Source organism: Chamaea fasciata, unplaced genomic scaffold, assembly GCF_029207755.1.
Source record: "Chamaea fasciata isolate MVZ Bird 193981 ecotype frontalis unplaced genomic scaffold, bChaFas1.0.hap1 SCAF_10, whole genome shotgun sequence".
Classification (NCBI taxonomy): Eukaryota; Metazoa; Chordata; class Aves; order Passeriformes; family Sylviidae; genus Chamaea; species Chamaea fasciata.
In genome coordinates, this window is record NW_027094095.1 from 21,951,158 (window position 1) to 21,973,880 (window position 22,723).

Genomic DNA, 22,723 nt, shown 5'->3' on the forward strand with positions numbered 1-22,723 from the left:
CTCAGACTTGAGTCCTTGTCAGTCTAATCATTGTCTGCTGACTTGTACACAAACTTCCATAAAGATCCCATTGTACCGTACTGTGTGTGACACAAACTGCTAAACTTTCCCATTCTGCCATGCAAAACAAAGTGGCATTACCAAGTAGAAAAGTATTAATAGCTCAGCTTCTCCAGGGAGAACTTTAGAGTCCTGACCATTTAATGCAGTTTCTTCAAAGGCAGGGAGAAAAAAAAGATGGAATGATGCTTTGCTTTTGTTGATGCAGTCTGAAAACCCCCATCAGTGCATCCTCCTCCAAATGTTTCTCTAGAATCTCCCCCATACTGGGGTTAGCAGGCCAGCAACACCATTACTTGTTAAACTGGCAAGAACATCGCATGCCCTGTGTATAAAAGAGTGAGAAACCAGCAACTGCTTGTCATTGCTCACTTGCTTTGTTGATTGACACTAAGAGATCTGGTGGTAAAAAATGTGGTGTTGAAAGTTCACTCCTTGGTGTCCATGAATTAGCTCTTGAACCTGAGTGTGAGTGAGAATTAGAAATGTCTGTAAGAGCTGGATACAATGGGAAATGAAAGAGCACTTGAGAAATCAAGACGAAAGATCTCTGTATATGAAAAACGTATACAATGTATTTCCTATTGCATTTAATGCTTGTGATGGTGCCAGAGTCTAAATAGTTTAGTTTCTCATGGGCAAAATTAAAGTAATTCTCATGTTAGAGGGAAAAGGCTGTCTGCTGTGATTGCTGCTGGCAGCGGAACCTGGTCTTTCCCTATTTCCATGGTCACATTAAGTGGGCTGGGGAGCTGCTAAAAGCAGTTTCCTGAAAATGGAGGCTTGGCAGCACCGGCCTCTGTATGCTGCTGCTCTTTACTCACCACATGGCTATTGATGGTCTATGAACAGTCAAAAATAAATAAAAACACACAGATGCAAAGAGTTAATGGAATTGCCAGTCTGGGGTAGTGGTCTCCTGCTTTCATTTTTTCATGTCAGAATTGATAAAGTTTGTTGCAGTCATCATTCACTTTTGATTAACTGATACAGCCTTCTTTTGAGCATTTTATATCTCAGATGTCAACCTCTCTTTTTGCAGTGACAAAGGGCTGTTTAGTATATCCAAAAAAGGCAAAATCTATTGTTTGTGGCTCTAAAATGCTCAGTTACTTGATTACTTAGTGGAAGTTGCAACTGGGATTCATTTGGTGCATAGAGTTAACATAATAACTGGACGTAAATGGAGGTGATGTGTTGAAACAGAAGTGGGAAGTGTCTTTTCAAGTGTTTTAATGTTAGTAGTGTGTGTAGCAGTCCTGTGCAATGGGAGCCTCATTGAACCACTTTTCCTTTGCAGTGCCAGCATACAAGGATTCTGAAATTTTAACAATTGTAACCCCATTTTGTGGTGCACATTCTGTGGTGCACATTTTGTGGTGAGTGTGGGGAAGTACGGCAGAAGAATTGTTTGTCTTGCAGCCAGTAGAGTGGAGAAAGTAAATAGCAGAAATCTGATTAAAAATAAATAGAAGATGTGTTGTCTTGCCAAAGGTGTGTGGAATATGAGAAACACCAGGGAATAACACTGTTCAGGGATACCTGATGATAATCTTCAGGGGGCTTGCCGTTCCTTGAGCTGGGGTCGCAAGATGTGAATACATTGGAAATAATTGTAAGTGAAGTTTATTTGGAAGGAATGTAGCTTCAAGTCAAGTAATATTTCTGTGTAAGAGAGATAAATTTGCAGGTTGATAACCTGCACTGTTCATCTGGTCTTGGAGTTATTGTAAGAAGTCATCTTTCATTAGCAATGGTCATACTTTATGCTTAGAGTTGAGAGCTTGTATATGATTCTGAACACACTGAAACATTGGAGAGGTGGAATGACTCCTAAAAGTAGCCCTTCCTGCTAAAGGCAGGTAGCAAAAAATTCTGTCTTCTGATGAGAAAAGGAATGCAGCATCATGGACTGCTGTCTGGGCACACAGTACAGTGGTACCAGCTTGGTTGAGGGGATTTTGGAGCACCAGATGTGCCAGGCAAGATGGGAGGAGATGGGTTTGTTTTGCCTTAGGATGAGATGGATGGAAATGGGACCTCACTGTTCTCTTCAGCTGCCTGATGGGAGGGGTTGGAGCAGAGGGTGCAGAGCAGGAGTAGTCAGGCTCTTCTGGCAGCTTTATGGTGATATGATGAGAGCCAACAGAGACATAAGCTCCAGCATGGGAAATGGTGATAAGCTGTAATAACTATATTTTTTTTTAAATTTCACTGCCATGAAGATGGCCGCGCATCATACCAAAGCCCCAGGAATGTTTTGGAATGTCCACCGTTGAAAATACTCCAAGCTTGACTGAATGGGGCCCCAGGAAACCTGATCCAGCTTCAGGGTTGAGTCCAGCTTTGAAGTTGGCACTGCTTTGAGTGGATGTTTGGAAATTATGACCTCCAAAAGTCCCTTCCAAACCAAATTGGTGTATGAATCATAAGCTCTTGACACGCTCAAAACTGTGGCGGGGGGGATGTGTGTGTGTGCACAGAATGTATACGATGAAACAAATTCAATGTCCATTTTGTTTAATTTCTTCTGTTATTTAATCCACTGCATTTGATTGCACTCCAATTTTTCTTTTATCTATGAGACATACAGATGGAGTAGAGCTCAGTGTGTGTTGAAACCAGTCCCTGCTGCTGCAACATGCATCCAACCATGTCAAGGAATCCAATTAATAAGTCTATTGATGTGGTGATTAGCCATGTTTGAAAACAGTGGGTTTGTTTATTTAAACGTGGGCTCTGATGGATGCATGCAGTCAGAGTGTCTGCCATCTTTAGTCATCCGGTTGCTCAATATCTGTCGTAATAGATGAGTTTAGCAGAGATGAGGTGGAGAGACAGAGGAGATTGTATTGAAGTTCACTATTAATAATTGAATTACGCTTTTCCTCTTGGAGGGCAGAGCAGACTGGAGGAGGCTGTTTAACGAGGTGGTCTGTTCTCATTCCTCAGAGCTTCCAGAGGTTCAGCTGGACATCGCCACCGCTCAAATGACCTAGTGTTGGTGACGGTTCCACTTAGAACAAGAGGTTATACTGGAGACCTCTTGAGGTCCCTTCCCAGCTATGGTTTTATGACTGCATGGAGTCTTTTCTATAAAGAATGGAAGAAAATAGTTCACCTTTCTCACCTATATTTTTGCAGAAGTGGTTCCTGGCTCCATGAAGACAGTTATATCTGATCCAACTTTTATTTATGCTGCATATTTTTCCACCCTTTGCAGGTGCACCGGTCAGAAAGTATCTGAAAACACACAGTTTTCTCAAGTACTAGGGCAAGAATATTTTAGGAACTGTCACTTGCTTAGGTGAGAGGAAATACAGTCAAGTTTGTTTCAACATTTGCTCTGTTTTTCAGCCTGGCCTATAGCACTGGACATTAGGGTTCAGGTTGTCACTTTTGGCAAGGAGAATACATTCTGGATTCTTGGTGGTGAATGGCAAGAGCTGAGCTGCTCTTGGAGCAGTGAATATTTTGCCCCTTCAGGGAGCATTTATCTCAGCTGCATGGTCTTGGCTGTTTGTCACCCAAAGTTAATGAAAGATAGAAAAAACCCACTTGTCTCCTCTTAAATTCCTGATATGAAGAAACTTGAAAATCCAATAGCAAGCATCTAGTATTTACTTAGAATATACTGGCTAAGATGTTAATAATATAATTTTCTATGATTTTATATAGAAAGTTAGTAGAAGGATAGAAAAAAGCAAGTTTTAGGAAGTGTGTGAACTACTACTGCTTTGCTGTGGCTTCCTCCAGATATCAGCCCTTTTAAGACTCATAATGCAGGACTTTCCTTGTTTCTTTCATAAATGGAATGGTCTTCTCAGTGTTAAAGAAAAAACCACAACACAATGAAACACAAAAGGTTTGCAGTACTCTTGAGTCATTTTGGTACATTCAGTCTCTTAAATTGTGCCGAAACGGCAACAAACTTGGATTTTAAGGAAAGTTCAGAATTCTGAAAGAGGAATTACAGAGCAGATGTCCCGAACAGTTGAGATCTGATTCCTCAATAAAACGATGAGCAAAGAATTGGAGGAGAGAAGGGGTGTAAAAAGAATATGCATTTCTCCTTAATCCTGCTTGTCAAGTCTTAAAGTCAGGTTTCTCCTTCCTGTGCAACTGCAAACTGACACTTGGGCAGCAATGAAGCAGCGATGGAGCTGTTTCTGTCCTCCTTCCTTTCTGTAGCACACTTCACAATGTGTGACAGTCCTGCATTCAATTTAAGCTGTTTTAATTTTAGCAGTCAGCGTTCTGATTGATATATTCAAGATTCATTATTCCAAGAAGGAAAAAAAGACACCAGATCTCTGCATCCAAGAAGGAGATGAGAGTCAGAAGGGCACCTCCTGAGTTTTTCTGGAGTTCCAAGGTCGGTGTTAAAGAGCTGCTGTCCTTCTGCCCTAAGTTCCCTAACCATTGAGCTGTTCTGCTATCCAGAAGGGATTCCACGAAGGGTGAGCTTGGTTGCAAGCCAGCCTATCAGTGCCTAATGGCATCATGGGCAGTGTGGATATAGTTGGAAACCACTCTGCATGAATTACATACATGGGTGCCTGTCAATACAGTAAGAACAGCACTAATATTGCTCTGTGTAATTTTGTGCAGTTCAGTTATTCATAGGTGGAGCGCCAAATTAGCAAAACAAAAGTGGAAACATCACCCGCCAAAACGATTTGGTGCAACTCAGTGAAAACACTGAATAGATTTTAAGATGCCTGGAATAGGAGACTTTGTTTCATTAGGGTAGTGGACCGGTGCGTTACTTCTCTCTGGGATGTGGCAGTGTGATGACTTCACAACAAGACAGTCAGAAGTTTTAAATTAATGTGTGATTAATTTCCATACTGTCATCATCCTTTCTCAAGCCTTTAATTCATGTGCCAGCTTTATCACTAGTAACAGTGGTAAAATGCTTGGCTGAAGGAAATGTGCATCTCAGATTATGACTGGTGCATTTGGGTGATTTCTTCATTTTGCAAGTCATGTTGTCAGCCTTGGTTTTATGGTCTAAGCACAGAGAACGTGGGCAGCTGCTCTTGTGCTGTTGGCCTTGTTCTCCCAGATTACTGTTCATCTGTTTTTCTACCTTTATCTCACGTTTAATTATCTGATATTATACTCTAACAATGCTGAATTACATGTTCTGTATGACTCGACAGCATAGTTTTGAATTTGCACAGTAACCATGCCTTTGAGGCTGCTAGCGAGTCATGAATAATTTTTTTTGTTCCATAACCATGGTTAAAATGGAGATCTGGACATGTACTAGAATATGGAAGTGCCAGGGTGGGTTTCTAGGTAGTCTTGTTAACAAACACGTCTTGCACATGATCAGCAGAACTGCAAGTTTTCTTGAAGCTTGGAATGGTGTTTCATGAGGACATTGTAAATGTGATTTTATAAATTAAACTAAGACTGAAGGATTCTTGGTTCAGTTTAAGTTGTACAAAACAATTAACAGATGCGACATCCAGCTGCATGAGTTAATTTCAAAAAAAAAGAATAAAAGAGGGAGTGAGGAAAAAAGGTGGTGGTAAGATGATAAATGGTGATCTCGAGATGCCCAACCCCAAATGCATGTTTTTAATAAGATGATGGTGAATGAAGTATTATGGATTCTGTGAGAAGGAAGTATGAAGCAAATTCAAAGAATTCTGCAAGAATCAGCACACAGTATCTTTTCCTCTTTTGTTTTTGTTGTTTGGTTCTTTCTTTAAAATGAGATCTTTAGTGTATGTAGTCTCAGGGGTTATGTGAGACAGAAACATTTTACTGTTTTAAGAAGGGTGTAAAAATGGATCTGAGGTACATTTTGGGGGAAGGGAAGAAAAGGCACAGAGATGGAACATAACCTTTTTCAGCTAAAGGATTGTGTTCAGTACACAAACAAGTGAATATGAGTGACAACAAATGACTTTAAAAATCAGTCTGTTTGCCCAGAACGTTTCCATGACCATAATTTTGGAACAGGTTTCCAGTGAGAAGTGTGGCTGAAATTCAAACCTATTTTAAGCTGATTCATGATCCCTTTACAGAAGAGGTTGTGCACTGCAACCCTGGGGAGGCCGTGGGACAGGACTGTGTTTGAGAGCCTCTTCCAGCCCTCTGTGTCTGTACATTTTGGCTGTCCCATATCACGCTTGCTCTGACAAGCTTCAGTGCTCAGTTGCTGCTGCTTAGTGTTTGTATTTCAAATTCCTCTTTGATAGCAGTGACAGGCAACAACCCATTTGATACCTGTTGGTGTAACTAATTCCAGCTCAGCAAATGGGGAGCCCCCCTTTGATAAACATTTATTCTTGGAGAGCACAAGCAGAGTTGGCAGGCACCTACCTTCAAGTCAGACTTTAAAACACAACATGAAAATCAACGATTGGTGATAGGCAGGGGATTATTCCTGCATGGGTGATTCTTAAGCAAGATCCATTTGCCTATATAAAGGTATGCTGTCCTCACTGTTAATAGACCTGAGCGACTAATAAAATTCACTTGAGGCAGGCATAATTGGACAGGCTCTTTCATCTCATCCTGTTCTTTCTGGGCTGCATTATGGTTTAGCAATGTGCTGACTTGCAGTAGGTGAGAAAGGCTGACGTTCTTTCAAGCCTTAGATTCACACGGAGATCTGTGTTTTACCCCAGTGTATGTCCTTCACAAAACATACGGGGATGCCGTATCCCCGAGATGAAACTTCTTTCTCTTGCATGTAAAGCCTGAGAGGTGCAGTGGACTTGCTCTGAGGTAGCTTGTCCTCCTCTTTGCTGGTCTGGATTTTAGTTCAGCAAATTGAGTGTAAAGCCAGGAATCTTGGGACTCAGTCAACAAAGCAGTGATGGTTGAGGGAGACTTAGACACAGCACGCCAGGAGACAAATCTGTTTTCTAGATATATCCTCTGTAATCTCCACAAAGAGCTTAAAAACAAGCTGAACCTTGCAGTTTTGATATCCATGTGTGTTTCCCATAAGTGTGTAGCATGTGATAGTTTTGGCCGGCAGTGAGAATGAAATTAAGTAGTGTAGGCAAATACACTTCTGGCAAATACAAATATGGCAAATCTCTATAAGCAGCATACTTGTCTTCTGGCTCTCATGGCATGTGCAACCTTCCACATGTTCATCCCTAAACCTGAGACGCACAAATATCTTTCCAGGCTGCAGAAGTCAGTGTGAGAGCTGGTATTCTCAGTTCTGGCTTCTCGCTGATGTATTTACCCTGCTGAATGTATGGCAAGGAGTCAACCTCTCATAATGCATGGCAGCCTTCTGTGATCATGAGAATCATGCACAAAACTGGGAGTTACTGCTGACATGAGAAATGTGGAAGATGCTGGAGGTCTGGGTTGAGGGAAAATGGAATACTACCTGCAAGTAGGTTATGGCTAAAAATATAAAAATGAGCTACAGTGCATGAGAGAATGCAAACCAAAAAAAGGCAGGAGCTACTGGATGCTCTTCATTGTTCACAGACATTCCAGTCTTCGTACTGAGCTCCTGCTCGGTGTACGTTATTCTTCAGGCACTCTGCCGGCTGACACGGCTCTGAGTGCAATCAGAGCAGTAAGGTTTTCTTAGGGAAAGCAGTTACTGAAGGGTACCCAGCCTGGAAGGTCATGTCAGGAATGCCAGTTTCTCTGAGTTTAGTCATATGCTGTAACTTCCTGCCACCGCTTTGTTGGATTTGGGTCTGCTAATGTCCTAGGAATTGGTACTGCGGGAGTTGGTGTCACAGTGAGGTCTGTGACTTGCTGGAGGACTCCATGGTGAGCAAGGAACCTGTACTCTTAAACAAATGAGGATTATACTTCTCATGTTTTTAACTAGGGAAGTTTGTTTCTGGGTAGCAAGCAGTGTTCTGGCTTGGTGAGAATGAAGTACACTGTCTGAAATACCCCCTCCTTGATGGAATATATGTGCTGCCTTGCCAAGATACCTACTGCACTGGTGATGTTAACTGGTTTTCCCTTTTCCCAGAGATACAGATATTGTCAGAGGTGCTGAAAAAGAGATAATTCATGACATAGAAGATTTTTCTCCTTTAGGCAGAGCAGTCCCTGCCGAGCCGTGTGCTGCTGTGGAGCCCGTGGCATAGCTGGGCTCCCCAGCAGCCCCAGTGCCACCCGCTGGGGTGGCTCCCACAGGTCCTGTGTGCAGCTTTTCCTCTGCAGCACACCCTCCAACCTGTACACGCATCCTCAGCCAGCTCTGGTAGTTCAGACTCAGCACCATGTGGTCCCATTACATGATCTGCTAGGCTTCGGGATAAACCTGGTGGCCACAGCAACTTTTTACAGCGTGGCAAATGGAAACTTCTCCATGTGGACTTTGGCTTTCTACATTTCTTGCAGCTCTGTGCATAATTGGGTGAAATCATGTTAAAGTTTGCTGCAAGTAAAAGGCCACAGAAAAATAAAATCTGGAACCATGCCTGGTAGCTGGAGATTTAAGAAACTCAGTTTAGAAGCAGAGGTTGAGCTGATTGTCTGCACAAAGAAATGTTATAGAAGTGAAAAGAGGTTTTCATTTTATCTGTTAAATTCATAACACAGCAAGGAATGGATGCTAGAAAAATTAAATCAAGAATGCAGCTAACATGAAGGTGATTAATTTTGATGCTTTTCTAGAACTCAGTCCTTTCTGAAACAGAAAGCCCTAGGTGGTGGAGGGAACTGGGCACCTCCTGGGGTGAAGCACCCGCCCTGCTCTTTGCACAGGGCAGAGCTGGGTTGTGGCAGCTGTAAAACTCTAAATCTCTTGTGTCTGTCACTGGTTCTCTTTACTGTGGGGTTTGGCCATCCATCAGGTTATATGAAATCAGAGGTTTTCCACGCACATATGGAGCCATTTTGGAAGAATTCAGGGGTGGTGCCTGGACAGGACACAGTGGTTTCTGGAGTTTTCCTGGCTTTACCACATCTCTGTCTCCCTGCAGCCTCTGGGCACTGTGCAGCGTGGCTGTGACACTCTGAGTAGTTCTTGTCTTTCTGATGTGGAGGGTTGGAATTGCTCAGCAGCCCCCTGTCAGCACAGTCTGGCTGCCAGGTGGAGGGGGTGGGCCTGACATCAAAAAAGGACATCTGCTCAAAGGGCTTTTCAGTTGCAGGAGGCTCTGTGCCTTCGTTTGGCCATTGCAAAAGTACGTCATTACTGGGTAAAAAATGTTCGATGGTGTCTCCCAGAAGTGTTCAAACCTTCATTTTTGAACCTCTATCCAAGCTTCCAAGGAGTCTGATTTGGAGGAAGCCTTTTAATGGGGAAATAGACCTGTTTTTCAGGGAATTTCAGGAAAGACTGAGTCAAAATGACTGGGACCCTGGGATTAGCTTAGTTGGTTAGAGCATGGTGCTGATAACACCAGGGTTATGGTTTAATACCTCTGCGGGCCATTCACTTAAGAGTTGGACTTGATGATCCTTGTGGGTCCCTTTCAGCTCAGAACATTCTGTGATCTACTTCTTTTTTCTTTCCTCCACTTGAGAGTATTCTGCTTGGGTACCTAGCTCTGTGCTCTGGTAAACATTTAAATGTGAAAATTATATTTCTTGGTTTTCTGCAGACTGTACTACAGCTGCTGCATGATAAAACAGTTGACACAAATAGAAAAAAGAAATTACTGTATTACAGAAGTGCCAGCATGCACTTGCTATCATTAAGCAGAAAGTCTTCCTCTTTACCAGTAGATGAGGCAGGAATTTGGTTCATTACTATAGGAGGAGGACAGAGCAACATACAGTGGCATTAAAATGAAATGCAGGTCCCTTCCTGGGAGCCCAGAATGCCTTTACTTTAGTAACGAATATTCTGAAGAGGTCACTTATTCTGCCTCCCAGTTCTGTTAGAATCATTGTACTATGATATCTGTTTACAAAATAAGGTTTGCATTCGCTTTTAATTCTTAAAAGCAGAGGAAAAACCTGAACGTGGCAAAGGCTTTCGAACTGCTGAATCGAGAACTAGCTGCCTGCAAAAAAGGATTAAAATCTTTTAATCCTTTTGTGTGGAAAAAAAAAGTTTATATTTAATGTGGTAGGCATGCTGGCAAAATTAATTTTCATGTTTTTTCAAGCACAAGATTTCAGTTTTGTCTGTTTCCTGGTTCTGCATATCTTAGCGGGTTCTTTACACTATGCAATATGCTTTATTAGCTTTGAAGTTTTGAAGAAATTTACAAATAACAAAATGCAGATATGCAAGGGAAAAATAAGTTGCTAGGAGCAGGCACAGCTGTTCTGTGGTGCATTAGGCAGTGTGGTGATGACTTGATTTTAGAGTCCCTTATTTGGGGGTTTTATTCTCTTGTCCCTTGTACATATTGTATGCAAGAGAGAGGCAGCCTGAATTCAGGTACTGAATTTTGTGTATGATTAAATGGATGTTCTATATGTATGCATTTGAAAGCCCTTAAGTGAATGTTATGTAAATGGTGATAATTGGAGGCTGTCTCCCTGCAATCCTTTCTCAAGCTGAATAAGGTCTAAGGCCAAAGGCCCAAATGCTTAATTGTATTAAACACAGAGGCTGAAAAATTTATTAACTCAGAAAGTGTGTATTACCAAGTTAATTGGAAGTGCCTTTAAGCTATTACCAGGTGGAAATTTGACTTCAGGTTTCAGTTTTAAATTGAAGCAGAAAACCATTCTGTGAGGCTGCTGGAAGGTCTGCAGTTAGAGCAGCGCTTCTCTGCTCTCCTTTGTTTTTCTACTCTGTGTAATGCTTAGTATAAATGCTGGGAAGTTAAAGCTGAACCCATATATAGTTCTGGCTTTTCCCCAAAATACGTAACAGGCTGCACACACAAGCTGTGAGTGCTCTAGGGAAACGTAAAAGCAGAAGACGGGAAATGAAGGCAACCTCAGGTTCTAGAAGGATGTTTTACTGGGCTGTTTTTCTGCTTTGTTTTTAATCAGTATTCTTCAGTTGTATGCAGGACTGCTTTATGGTTCTTGGAATTTTTTTCTTTTTTTGGTTACGTGTTATTTCAGGTATTAGAAGCAAGTAACAATGATGTCATAGTAGAGGGATGGATTTACTGCCCCCCCCACCCCCTTCCCATGGACGAGAGTCAGTCAAGGCCCAGGGATTAGCCAGAGTTAGGGATTTTCTTACTAAGATGTAAAGCAGCTCACACTGATAGGAGCCAGGCACTTTGAGAAAGACATTGCAATTACAACAGCCTGGAAAAATAACGGAGAAAATTTGCCACCCTGTGTGCAAAATCTGTAGGCCCCCTGCAGATGTGATATGGAGGAAAACCACCTCCCCACTGTGTTAAGGTCTGAGTTGTCTGCATAAAACTCCACAAATAAATCAGCACCCGGAATGTGCCTCGCACAGCATCCTCGTGTGATGGCTGTCTGAGACAATTCTGGTTCAGTATCGTCAGTTAATTTTAGGCGTTTAAAGTTTGTCAACGATTTCCATGATTCAAAAGAGACAGAATTAGAAATTTACTCAAGTGCAATACTATGATGACAGGCTGTTGCTGTAGTTTATTAGTATCCAGTAATCGTGGCCTTAACACTTGAGTGAGCTAACGGCTTTTAACCCATATTGCTGTGGAATAAGCAGGTTTATCCAAACATCAGCATTTAACAGGGAAGGCTGAGTTTCTGCCGGTAGGGGGTAGATTTATGTGTAACTGTCCAGACTGGAACTGGAAGTACACAGGACACAGGAGGTTCTAAGATGTTTCTTCAAGAAGAAATGTTAAAATACTTGATTTCGACTTAAACTTGTGAGTATAAATCCTGTGTTGGCAAAAGGGGAAAGAGGGCTTGAAAATGCCTGTCTGGGTGTGGAAGTTCCTGCTGTGTGTCTGCAGAGTCACCTCAGCCCTGTCAAAGGCTTTGCCTTTAGACTGGGCTTATGCTCAGGAAATACCCTCTTTGCCAAGATGGTGAAGAATAAAGAGCTGAAGATTGCCAGAATTTCTGAGCTTAAGTCATTACAAATGCTGATAAAAGTATATGCTTAACCTTACATGTACCCTTGCATTCTTCTTTAGTTAAGCTTACTCCAGACAAACAAAGCACAGTTGGTCTTGCCTGCTGAAATGAATGCCTTGAATCTTAGTTCACCGTGTTTCCTGCTGGTGTTTAGGGAGAAGCACAGCTTCTGCTGGATGACTGCTTTTGTTATTTTTGTAATGTAATTGTTTTACCGAAAGTTACAGAGGTCACTGAACATGTTAGAAGATCTGCTTCTTGGAATTTTGGATATTAATCATTCACTTTATTTGATTTCATTTTGTACAAACTCAGAAGTTATCTCTGAGTAACTTCATGGAAGTCAGGAGAAGGCGGCGAGGAGAAATGCAACTTGCTCTGAGATAATGTTTATAGATTTGATTATCATGGACATTCACACTTGAAGCTGGAAAACCCAACCACTAAAATTGGATTGAAATAGCAGAATCATTTGTCCTAGCTGTTGGGAATCTCTTAAGCATTAAAACATAATAAAATAAGACCATAAAAAAGAGGAAATATGCAGGTAGCATGAGGTAACCTGTAATTCAGATTGATCTGAGGAATATGTTGAATTTGGAGTGTCATTTTCTGTGATTGGGGTGCTGTTAAGTGGGGTTTTTTAAGTGGATAGGAGAAAGGGTTATGATCCATACCCTGGATAAAATGAAAATCGTGTAAGTATCTAAGCATGCAACACCCAACCACATACATTTGCATTTATTTAATCAGTACTTTGCACCAAACAATAAAGGACAAAAGTTTCATTTACAAAGTGCTATCATCTTCGTGAAATAAAACCAAAACAGGAGAAATAAGGAATGAATTAGCATTGTGCTCACTGAGACCCACAGAGGCTTTACTAAGCTATTCTTAAAGAAATGTTATTACAAGGCTCAAACAGGCTCTTCCTACGTATAAATTATCCAAGAATAAAATGTGCAAGTCTAAAAAAATGTATTTTGCCAAACGGCATTCCTGCTAATCACAAAGGGGCAGGAATTACGTTTAAACAATGGTGGGTATATTGCAAGGGCAGCATAAGGATACTAAACATAAGGATAGCTGGAGAGCCCCCTGACTTGTCCCCTGCCCTGCAATGGATGCTTAGGAGAAGAATCACCAATGAGCTTTCTCCAGAATATCCTTCCAGTAGGCATCCACCCATGTGCAGATTTCAATCATCCAGGATCACAGAGGAAACTGAGAAATACTTTAGTTGTACATAAAAGCATGGGCCACCTCTGTCTTCTAGACCACTTTATTTCCACTTCAAAGTTAGTCATGAACATGAGAAAGTCTGTGTCGTGGTTGGTTTCTTCCCAGTGTTATAACTGAGCCACATCATCATTTTTCGCATATTTGTCCTGACAGCAGCCATGTGAGAACAGCAGGTTAGTTTTACAGAGGAAGGTGAGGCACAGTCGTGCCTTTGTGTATTTGACAGGGAAGGTTAAAGGCAGGGATTTAAACCTGCATTTCACAATTCCCAGGCTCAGGAGCTGATTTCATTGTGGTCTTGTTCATTCCGGTGTCAATAATTTCTTTTTATTCATTTAGCCCAGGCACCTAAATAAGATTGCCCATGCCTATTGTATGTCCTTATCCAGTTCATCTTATATTGCAACTGTAATTTTTTTGTTCACAGAGGAGTCTACTTCGAATCTTAATTTAGCTCAAGTTGTAAAAGCTTTTGGATAAAAATATAAACTTCCCTCTCCTACAACACAAGTCTTATTTTTGGCTGCCCGTCTATTTAGAGTAGTGAGAACTTGTACCATGAGGACAGAGATTTTTTCCTTTAAAATCTCTCACAGCAGGTGGGTGTTCATAGAGCACTTAATTGCAGACATGTTCAGTAATGCATTTTTCCTCAAACCTTTGTGTGACCCTTTGGAAAAATGGCATCTGCAAGAACAGAAGACACATTATGTTGCCAGTCCTTGAATTAAAATTTTTGGATGAGGAATATTTGATGTGGGTAGTAAATACTGATAATGCATCAGGCTTCCATTTAATTTTCCCGTTTATTTTAAGAAAATGGTCTTAAAAATAAAGAGATAAAACAAGTCTTTGAAATGAAACAAGTTAACATTTGTTATATTACGTATATTTATATCGGCAAATATTAGGTTTCAGCCACTTAAAAATTTTGGCTCTTACAGAATTACAAGAAAAGATATTTTATGTGACAATTGTGTGCTTAAAGCTTATCAAAATGCAAGCATCTGTGCTAAATATGCAGGACCCAGCATTATTTTACAAGGATCTGGCTCAAATTCAAGTCAGGTAATGCAGATCGTATGTTACTCCTCAAAGACCATGGTTCTTACAAAAGACACCTTGCCAAGTTAGAGGGAGGCTACACCTCTGTTCTCAGCCTTGAAGGAAATCTGACAAGAGATACTTTTCTCCCTGAGAAAGTCCTTTGGGTTCACTAAGAAGATGCAGAGTCTAAAAACAGCGCATGTGATGAAGTGACACTGGTAAAGAAAGGAAAACCTGGAAAAGGGAACTGAAATTTTCCTGTTCTGCTACAGATGTTTGGTAGGGCAGATTTTAAAACAGTGCTGAGATGGTTTGATGATTTATAAGAATTGTTTGACAACAAATTTTCCAGAATAGCAGGGAGCAACAGTGATTTTACATATAACATACAGGCGAGAGAGGCATCTTCATGGCTGTGCCTGGCTCTGAGGTGCCCTGCAGGATAGTGGTCAGTGGCTCTCCAGGAAACCTGAGGTTCTGTCTTTGAGGGCTTCAGGTTCCCCTCCCAAATCCACCACACTTTGCTTTGCCGGGAACGGCTGACAACAGCCATATTGGTTAGAGCATAGCTGACTGTCTCTGGCTTTTTTTGCATGTTCTTGCTGACCTTTAAAAATATAATTCAGAGGAGTTTTTGTTTTGGACATGTCACACACCCAGCTCAGGACACTGCATGAGTTTTGTGCTATTTTTTCAGAATAGTTCAGTAGAGCAGTGTGTGCCTAAATCTCTGCAAGCATCTCGTGTGTGCCATGAGGCTCTCCTTGGGATTCACTTTATGGGATTATCCACAAATCTGTGCTTGCTTGCAAAGTGGCTTTTTAACACTACCAAATGTGAAAGTCCTTTTCTTCTGAAATGTTGCTTTTTGGTTTTATTTTAATTTCTCAATGGAGAGCATGTCTGAGCGAGTTGTTATTTTTCTGCCCCAAGCCAAATAAAATGAAGCCAGTTTCTTACAAGAGAAACAAATACTCTATTTTTTACAGTCTTCCTCCTCAGAACTGTGTTGTTCCCGTAAGCTTTCCAGAATGATTTGGTTTTGAGCAAAGACCAAACAGGGAAAATTTCAGCCAAGAAGGTGAAAGTTTTCCCATTCTCCTGCCTGAAGCTTATGAGTGAATAGAAATGAGAGCAGTGACTTCTTCTCCTGGAGTAATACGATCTTGGTTTTGAAGTGAGGAGCAAGAATTAGTTCAGAGGGCTCAGCCTGAATGTGGTCCAGGGATCTGTCACTGAGCAGAGAGGCTAGGGAGAGAAAGTCTGGAGTAGTTTGGACTTAGGGGAACTATGCCAGTCTGGAGTTGTTACTCTGTGTGATGGAGTAAGTGAAGGTGGGTGTGATGGGCACGCAGCCATCCGGCACCTCTCCCTGCTGTCATCCAAGACTTACTCAGGAGGTTCTCTCAGGCTGGTATTTCAGAGATTTGTCTTTGAAATACAGTAGCTCTTTTTCCTTTCCCCCCACCCCTTAAGCTTTCAACAGTAGTTTTTCAGCTTTGGTCCATAGGTTATCAGGGAAAGGACAGGTTTTCACTGCAAAAAACCCTTCACTTACTTGTATTTATATGTAGCGTGTTTGAGCAACAAACAGTTAAATTAAAGCTTCCTACATGCATAATCTTCTGTGGACACTCTATGGTGATTTTGAATTTAAGGGGAGGAAAAAAACAACATATAGGTTACTTCTGTATTTTCAGTACATCCTTATTTTTTTCTGACTGTGTTTCTAGGGGTACCCTAAGGGTGCAAATGCTCAAAATGGGCTAAAAAAGACAGCTTGTACCATGATCTGGCCCTATCCCCAGTGTTGCCCCTTGGAGATAACTAGTGATAGTCTCATGGCAGCTTCCTCTGGGTGGTAGAGTTGCAGAGATGTTGGCTGGAGGGGAGATGTGGAGGTTGTCTAGACCACTTAACATGCATTTTTCACAGACACCAAGAGTTTAGTGGATGCTCTGTTGCACTTGTGTTAGCTCTCACTGAGATAAGTTTTGGGATTTGTTGTAACAGCTACCAAGCAGTATAAAAATATGTATGCTCATGCTCAACTCTATTGTCCTGGGGACAGGACTCAGGATTATAGGTTTGCTTAATTAGTACTTTCCTTCCATTTTAAAACTTCAGGGCAAAGAAATGTTTGAAATGTCTTTGTAGAAATACCCTTTCTAAAACTGGAAATTTGGTTTATATACAGGTGTACTTCTGTGACCAGTCTCAGAGGATTTAGATGGTTTCCAGAAATCAGTGTCGCTCAATTAAATGTGCAGGGGGAAAAGACTCATTGCAACAATGTAAAATCAAGGCAGCGGGGTTTTTTGGGTTTTACTGCAGGTGAACGTTCAGTTTCCTTTTGTTCTGGACTTAATGGTATTGACTTTTTTTAAGCATACAAAAGTAAAGTCAGTCCTCAGTGTATGTGCTGAGGAATAAGTATATAAGTCAGAGATCTAATTGCATTGTATTCTTCAAGGACAAAAGTTTCTGGATTCTGCTGTATTTGCCATTTGAAAAAAAAAATTACACTATTTTACTAAGATCGCAGAGTAAATAACAGAAAATCAGAAAACCAAATCAGCTGCTGAAGTGCAATACAAGACATCAGCTCAGCATACTGCATAGCAAAACAGTCAATCACAATGCCATCACTAGCAGCCTGAATGGTAAATTAACATTTCTCTGGAATAGATGAGAGGTGAATAAACAGAGATATATGTAAATACAAACGAAGTAGAAATAGACATGATTATAGATGAGTAAATATGTGGAATCAGCATCAGTTAAGCAAGCAGACTTAATAATTGCTTGCTGTTCATGTCAGGACAATGTGCCAAAGCCTTTAGACAGCAGCCATCATGTCTTAAAAGACATTTCCTGGGTTTTGAGCACAGTCCTGGGGCTCTCTTCACCAAGGACGGCAAAATTCAGTACACTTTGGTGAGTAATTCCTGTGGTGAGGCCAGGTCTGTGATACTCCTCCACAGAAGCTTGTTGAGGACAGGGCATGTGTACCCACTTCTGCGCAGGCAGTGCTGCCCTTGGTGGATCTGCCGTCCGCCAGGGCCTTTCGGAAATCAGGCTGAGCGAGCAGCAGTAGCAGAGGTCCAGGTCTGCATTGTGGTGTCTCAGCCGTGACCTCCAGATTGGCTGGGGTTGGGGCTGGCACGTCCCCACGTGGGTGCTTGGTGGCTCCCCAGCACACGAGGGCAGCCCCTGTTGAGCATCGGATGTTGCAGGTTTTGAAGGGTTCTGCTGTCCTGCTGCCTCCACAGTGGCTGACCACCATGTGTGGCCTCAGCTGCTGGTTGGGTCTCCAGGTGGTGATGACTGGTCTGGCCTTGTCCCCTCACTCTGAAACCAGTGGGTGACCTCAGCCAGCCGCAGACCTGGCTGCGGGCTGCCAGGAAATAGCTGCTTCACTGTGGTGTCTCCATGGGCTGCAGGGCAATACCTGCTCAGGCACCTGGAGCTCCTCATGCCCCTCTGCCTGGGTGCTCACAGGGCTGCTTCTCTCACTTTTTACCTCATTCCTCACACCTGTGAGGTGTTCGGCCCTTTCTTAACCTGTTAGCACAGAGGCTCTGCCATGACAAGCCTGGCTGTGCCATGCTGTGGGGCCATGGTAGGACTGCTGTGTCCAGCACAGAGGCAGCCCTGACCTCTCTTCACAAAGGCCATCTTGCAGCATGCCCCTCATGGGTAGTGGTGCCATGTGAGAAAAGCAAGCGTCATCCTCGGCCTTTGGCAGTCTCCCTGGCCTGGGACACGTGCACTGGCCTCTGGGCTTTGTCAAAAGCAGGGAGGATTGAAGTATTTCACTTGGTTGAGTGACTGTGCGTGTGTGTGGTCACACCATGCTGCGCTGCCAGGACCAGGATTCAGCATAAGCAGTTAGTGTGGGCTAAAGCAGAAGGTGGAACTAAGGCTGAGGATGTGCCACAGTTTCAGCCAAGTCTTCAAGGACTGCAGTTTAGGGGTGAAATTGTGCATTACAGTTGCTGAGAGAGGGGCACTGTCTCCTGAGCTCTGCCTGATCCTGCCCATAGTCACTGCTTTCCACGCCCTGCTTGGAAAAGAAGAAAAAAGCATCTTTCTGCCAGATTAGGGGACCAAATCTGATTTCACAGAGGTTTTGATGTCCCTGGAGCTCCTTGTAGGGGTTCAGGTGCCAGTGTCTGGAGGCAGCGAGGGGATGAGGAGCAGAGCATTGCCCCTGCCCTCTTCAGTAGTTGCCACTGCCTGCCTGGCTCAGCTGGAACTGCAACTGCGCCCACAGAATTTAAATCTCTCATACGTTAGAAAAAAGCATTTAAAGGCTGTCTTCTTATGGGGTCGCTGAATTTGTATCCTTCCTAAATCAGAGAAATTCAGCCCTCAGTTTGTCTAGAGTTCAAAGCATCTGGGCTGACAGATGTCTTGTTCCTCTCCCTCAAGGACACACTCATAGATATGTCTAGAATGTGAAGGTGTGAAACCACCAGCAGTTCTGCCGGGGTCATTGGCTTGTTATCTTGGGGTTGAACAGATTTCTTCTTTTACTCAGGCTCCTTTCTACGTACCAGCAACTGTCTCTGACCTGTTTAAAGGTCAGGTTCATCTTTGAGGTGGTTGATCAGAATTGTATTTGAAACACAGCCATAGTGTGACCGGTGTGTGGAATGGCATCATGAGTGGACTCTGTTAACGCTCCCTGTGGAGTTAAACGTTTTAGGACTTTATAGGAATATGGGATCATCAAATACTTCTCACGAGGACAAAGCAGTGTTTCAAGATGATCCTCAGATCACATAGTGCAAAATTTTCACATATAGCAAGTACAGAAGAAAAATACAACTATTCAGCCTTGATGCATAGTTTTATCCATCTGAATCTGTTATGCAAATCTTGAAGACACAGCTGTACTTTCATGAGATTTTTAATTGATTATTTAAATGTTATATGGGGTTGGTTTTTTTTTTTCATTTTCTGAATCTTTCATGTCTGAATGCCACTTTGGTTTCTTTGCTGACTTGCACTTCGAGTGATTAGTTCCTTAACAAGCATAGGCTAGCCTCTGCAGGTTTCCAGATACTTAAACTGTAGGATTTTTATGTCAGTCCACATTTAAAATGAAACTAAAAATTGTTATTTGTATACTTAAAACTGTATCTGTTAATTTTTATGGATGTGTTAACAGCTTTCAGTAAAACTAACGTCAAGGTGTGGTGCATTTCACAGGTTTGGTGTGTCAGGTGTTCTGTAATTTCCAGTGCTATGGCCATGGAATAGATCTGCAAAAATTCATTTATTAAAGAATAAACCGTAAAAATGGTTCCAAATCGTCATATACCTGAATGAATCCCTGGGGGGGGGCAGGGGAGAGCCTTCTATTGCCCTCATTTATAGGCAAGCCAGATGGACTTTATTCATTTTAGAAGAAAAAGGTACTCAAGCAGAAACTGTCCTTGTCATGTTGCAGTCTGCACTGAATTTGTGTGGCTGAGGCCATTCAACCTGGGTTTGCAGTAAGAGCACGAGTTATCTTATAATTTAGATTAACATGACACATTCCATGCTTATCTGATATTATGTCCTCATGGGAGTGATTTGGTTGTTTTTCCAGGCAAGCCAACGTTTATGAAGGCTCCTGAAGATCAGATTGGGATTTCTGGAGGAGTGGCCTCTTTTGTGTGTCAGGCTACAGGAGAGCCCAAACCTCGTATCACGTGGATGAAGAAGGGGAAGAAAGTCAGTTCTCAGCGGTTTGAGGTAATTACCAAAAGAAAAAAAAAAAAAAAACCAACAAAAAACCAAAACAAAAAAAACCCCCACAACCCAAAAATTTAGTAATCAATCTAATCCTCACAGGTCTTAATTGCACAATAATCATCACTGCAACCTGGGTATCTCTTCATCATTACAATACTGAGTGTAAAGCTTTAGTGTAAAGCAAGTTTCCTTCCCTGCAGCGGTGCAATCTGTAGAGCAGGTGGTGTCCTTTGAGCATGATGCTGGAAACACACCAACAGGACATCCTCCTTCAGATGGGAGACTGAGACTTGCAGAGTATTGGATGGCTGATAAGAGCTGGATCTAGCAGTATTTTTGTGTTTTCATTGTCAGGATTTATAAGGCACCTCTCTGACTTACAATCCCCAGTGGAATTCAAAAGTGAGATGCCAAAACACTATTGGAAATCTTTCTAAGTGATGGCTACTGCCATCCCTCCCACAAAGGTACTTGGAAGGGAAATGGTGAAGAGTTAATTGACATCCCAGTGAGCTAAAGAGAGAAAGGAGGGGCGAAGAGCAGGTATCAGAAACATCTTTGAATAAGGGTCCAATTTGGTTTATATTTTACATAACAAATATATTTTCACTGACTTTCTCCACCTTTTTCTCTGCTTTCCTGTTTTGGTGTTGGGCTTCCTTCTCTAAAACTGCCCTTGCAAATGTGACCCTTCTACGATTTAGCTGCCTTTCCTCTAATCCCCTGTCTTTGATGTTTTTGCTTTCCCGACTGGAGCACAAGATGACTTTGCTGCCCAGAATGGATTGATTCAAGTCACCAATTTTAATCATGATTTCGTATGTGAGCAGAAAACCTTGATTAAAGTAATCAATTTTAATCTTGTTTTACATTGTTATTTTTCCCTGGTAAAGGTTTTGTTGTATACTAGCTATTTAAACATTCTAATTTCTAAGTAGATACAACCTTTATAGTGAATTTGATGCTTGTTGCAGCTGACCAGAAGGCTACGCCTTATTATATGCATTTATATGAGCAATTTTATACCTTTGTTCACATCAGTTTGGATGCATAGCTTGTGTCAGGAGATAGTGAATAATTTTTTTTCGTAAGTAACTATTAATTTTACTTCATTATTAGTCTTAATTAGGGAAAATTCAGAAGTAAGTTTAAATGGAGAAAAAACCCAAATTTGATGTACACATGCTAAGCTGTGACACAGAAGAGTTATCCATCATTAGCAAATTAACAACATTTTGGTCTCAGTGTCTGTCTGGCCTTTAGGAGTTGTAGGTCTCTTCCTATGACACAGTGTTTGTTCAAAGGATAGTGAGGCCAAAGGAGCTTTTCTGCTGTTTCACCTCTTAGCTTTTTAGTCCTTATCACTGAAGTGAATTAATCTCTGTAGCTGACTTTGTCTTGTTTTAAAATGTTGCAGTAGCTCTGTCCTGTGTAAAGATTTAGTATATTGTCACAGTTTCATGTTTAATTTAAAAATTAGTATTTTTAAAAAATTAATTCTTTAAAGTGTATTATCGCAATATTCGTATTTCTCTTTCTTTACCTGACTGTATTAGGGTTTTCTTCTTGAAAGAGAAGGGCTGTTCCTTCCAGCATGAGGAATAGCAGATTTTTTAGTGGTCTTGGTTACCTTTGGATTTCTTCCTATTTCTCCCATCACTGCAGAGTCTTGTGGTGCATTGTTTTCCCTCTTCCTGCTCTCTCTCTTATGATCTTCATGCTGTGGGAAGTGCTCCTAAACAGGCCCTTGAAAATAGGGTGAAAGTTTAGCATTGGGGTAGCAGTCCTAGGTTGACATCTGTGTCTGGAATGAAAAATCCTTTAAGTCTTTTCATCTCCCCTTCAGTTCCCAAGGGACAGGAGTGGGTGGCATCTCCCTGTCCCTCATGCTGTAACTATCTGTAAATCAGGTAATATTTCCAATTTTTTCCTGTGTTCTGTAGTAGGAGAAGGGTGAGTTTGGCATTAATAGTGGCTTGAGGCTGTGCCTTCACAGCCTTGCTGTTACAAAATAGTGATCCAGCTACAAACTAATAAATACCTTTTTCTTCCACATATAAGTCAGAGGAATGCATTTTGCAGCTTAGCAGGATGGATGGAAAGCCAATGATTTATTAAAGACTTAATTTATTATGCTGGGAAAGGAAGTGTAATTACATCATTGTTGATTATACCAGAGTTGCAAAGTACCCAGTGCTGAGGGACATTAAAACCCCTCACTCTGCTGGAGTTAGCATGCGCTGTAGGTGCTCCAGGTTTTATTCAAGTTTTGTTACCGTTTCCCTGGCAATCCCACAGGAGTATATCATTCTCCTCTTCCATCAAGGTGAAAGTTGGCACTAAATTGTTATCAATGATTAGTAAAATCATTAGTGCAAATATGGCTCAGATGTTTTAAATCATCAGATTCACATCTTTATTACCAGGCTGATAATTTGTCAACCTTAATTGATCCATAAAGAACCTCACTGGATCTTCATGTGTTCTGGCCTCCTCAGAGGACAAGTATGTTCTCGACACTGAAATTTTTGTGCTACTGGATTTGGAACACTTAACTTACTGCTTGGTATTTTAGAGCTTACAGGGCTTGTTTTGTTTTAGCTTTTGTTCTTCAACCCCTGGATTGTTTTGACTTTGAGCGTTTGTTGCGGAAGATACCAGTAATGAAGTGCTTCCT

The 22,723-nt window shown here is 41.7% G+C and overlaps 1 protein-coding gene and 1 long non-coding RNA gene across 15 annotated transcripts in view; one reads left to right on the top strand and one right to left on the bottom strand.

Moving 5' to 3' along the window:
* Positions 1 to 22,723, top strand: part of PTPRF (protein tyrosine phosphatase receptor type F) — a 381,489-nt gene that overhangs the window by 166,565 nt on the left and 192,201 nt on the right. For all 14 annotated transcript variants that reach the window (XM_066192652.1, XM_066192651.1, XM_066192663.1 and 11 more), the window contains one exon: positions 19,901 to 20,046. In XM_066192652.1, the coding sequence (XP_066048749.1) occupies positions 19,901 to 20,046 (146 nt within the window). The remainder of the gene's footprint in view (positions 1 to 19,900; positions 20,047 to 22,723) is intronic.
* On the bottom strand, positions 21,122 to 22,324 carry LOC136294944 (uncharacterized). The gene is made up of 3 exons (XR_010722546.1): positions 22,088 to 22,324; positions 21,590 to 21,792; positions 21,122 to 21,473 (listed from the first exon to the last, which is right to left on the bottom strand). It is a non-coding gene; the product is annotated as an uncharacterized lncRNA (long non-coding RNA).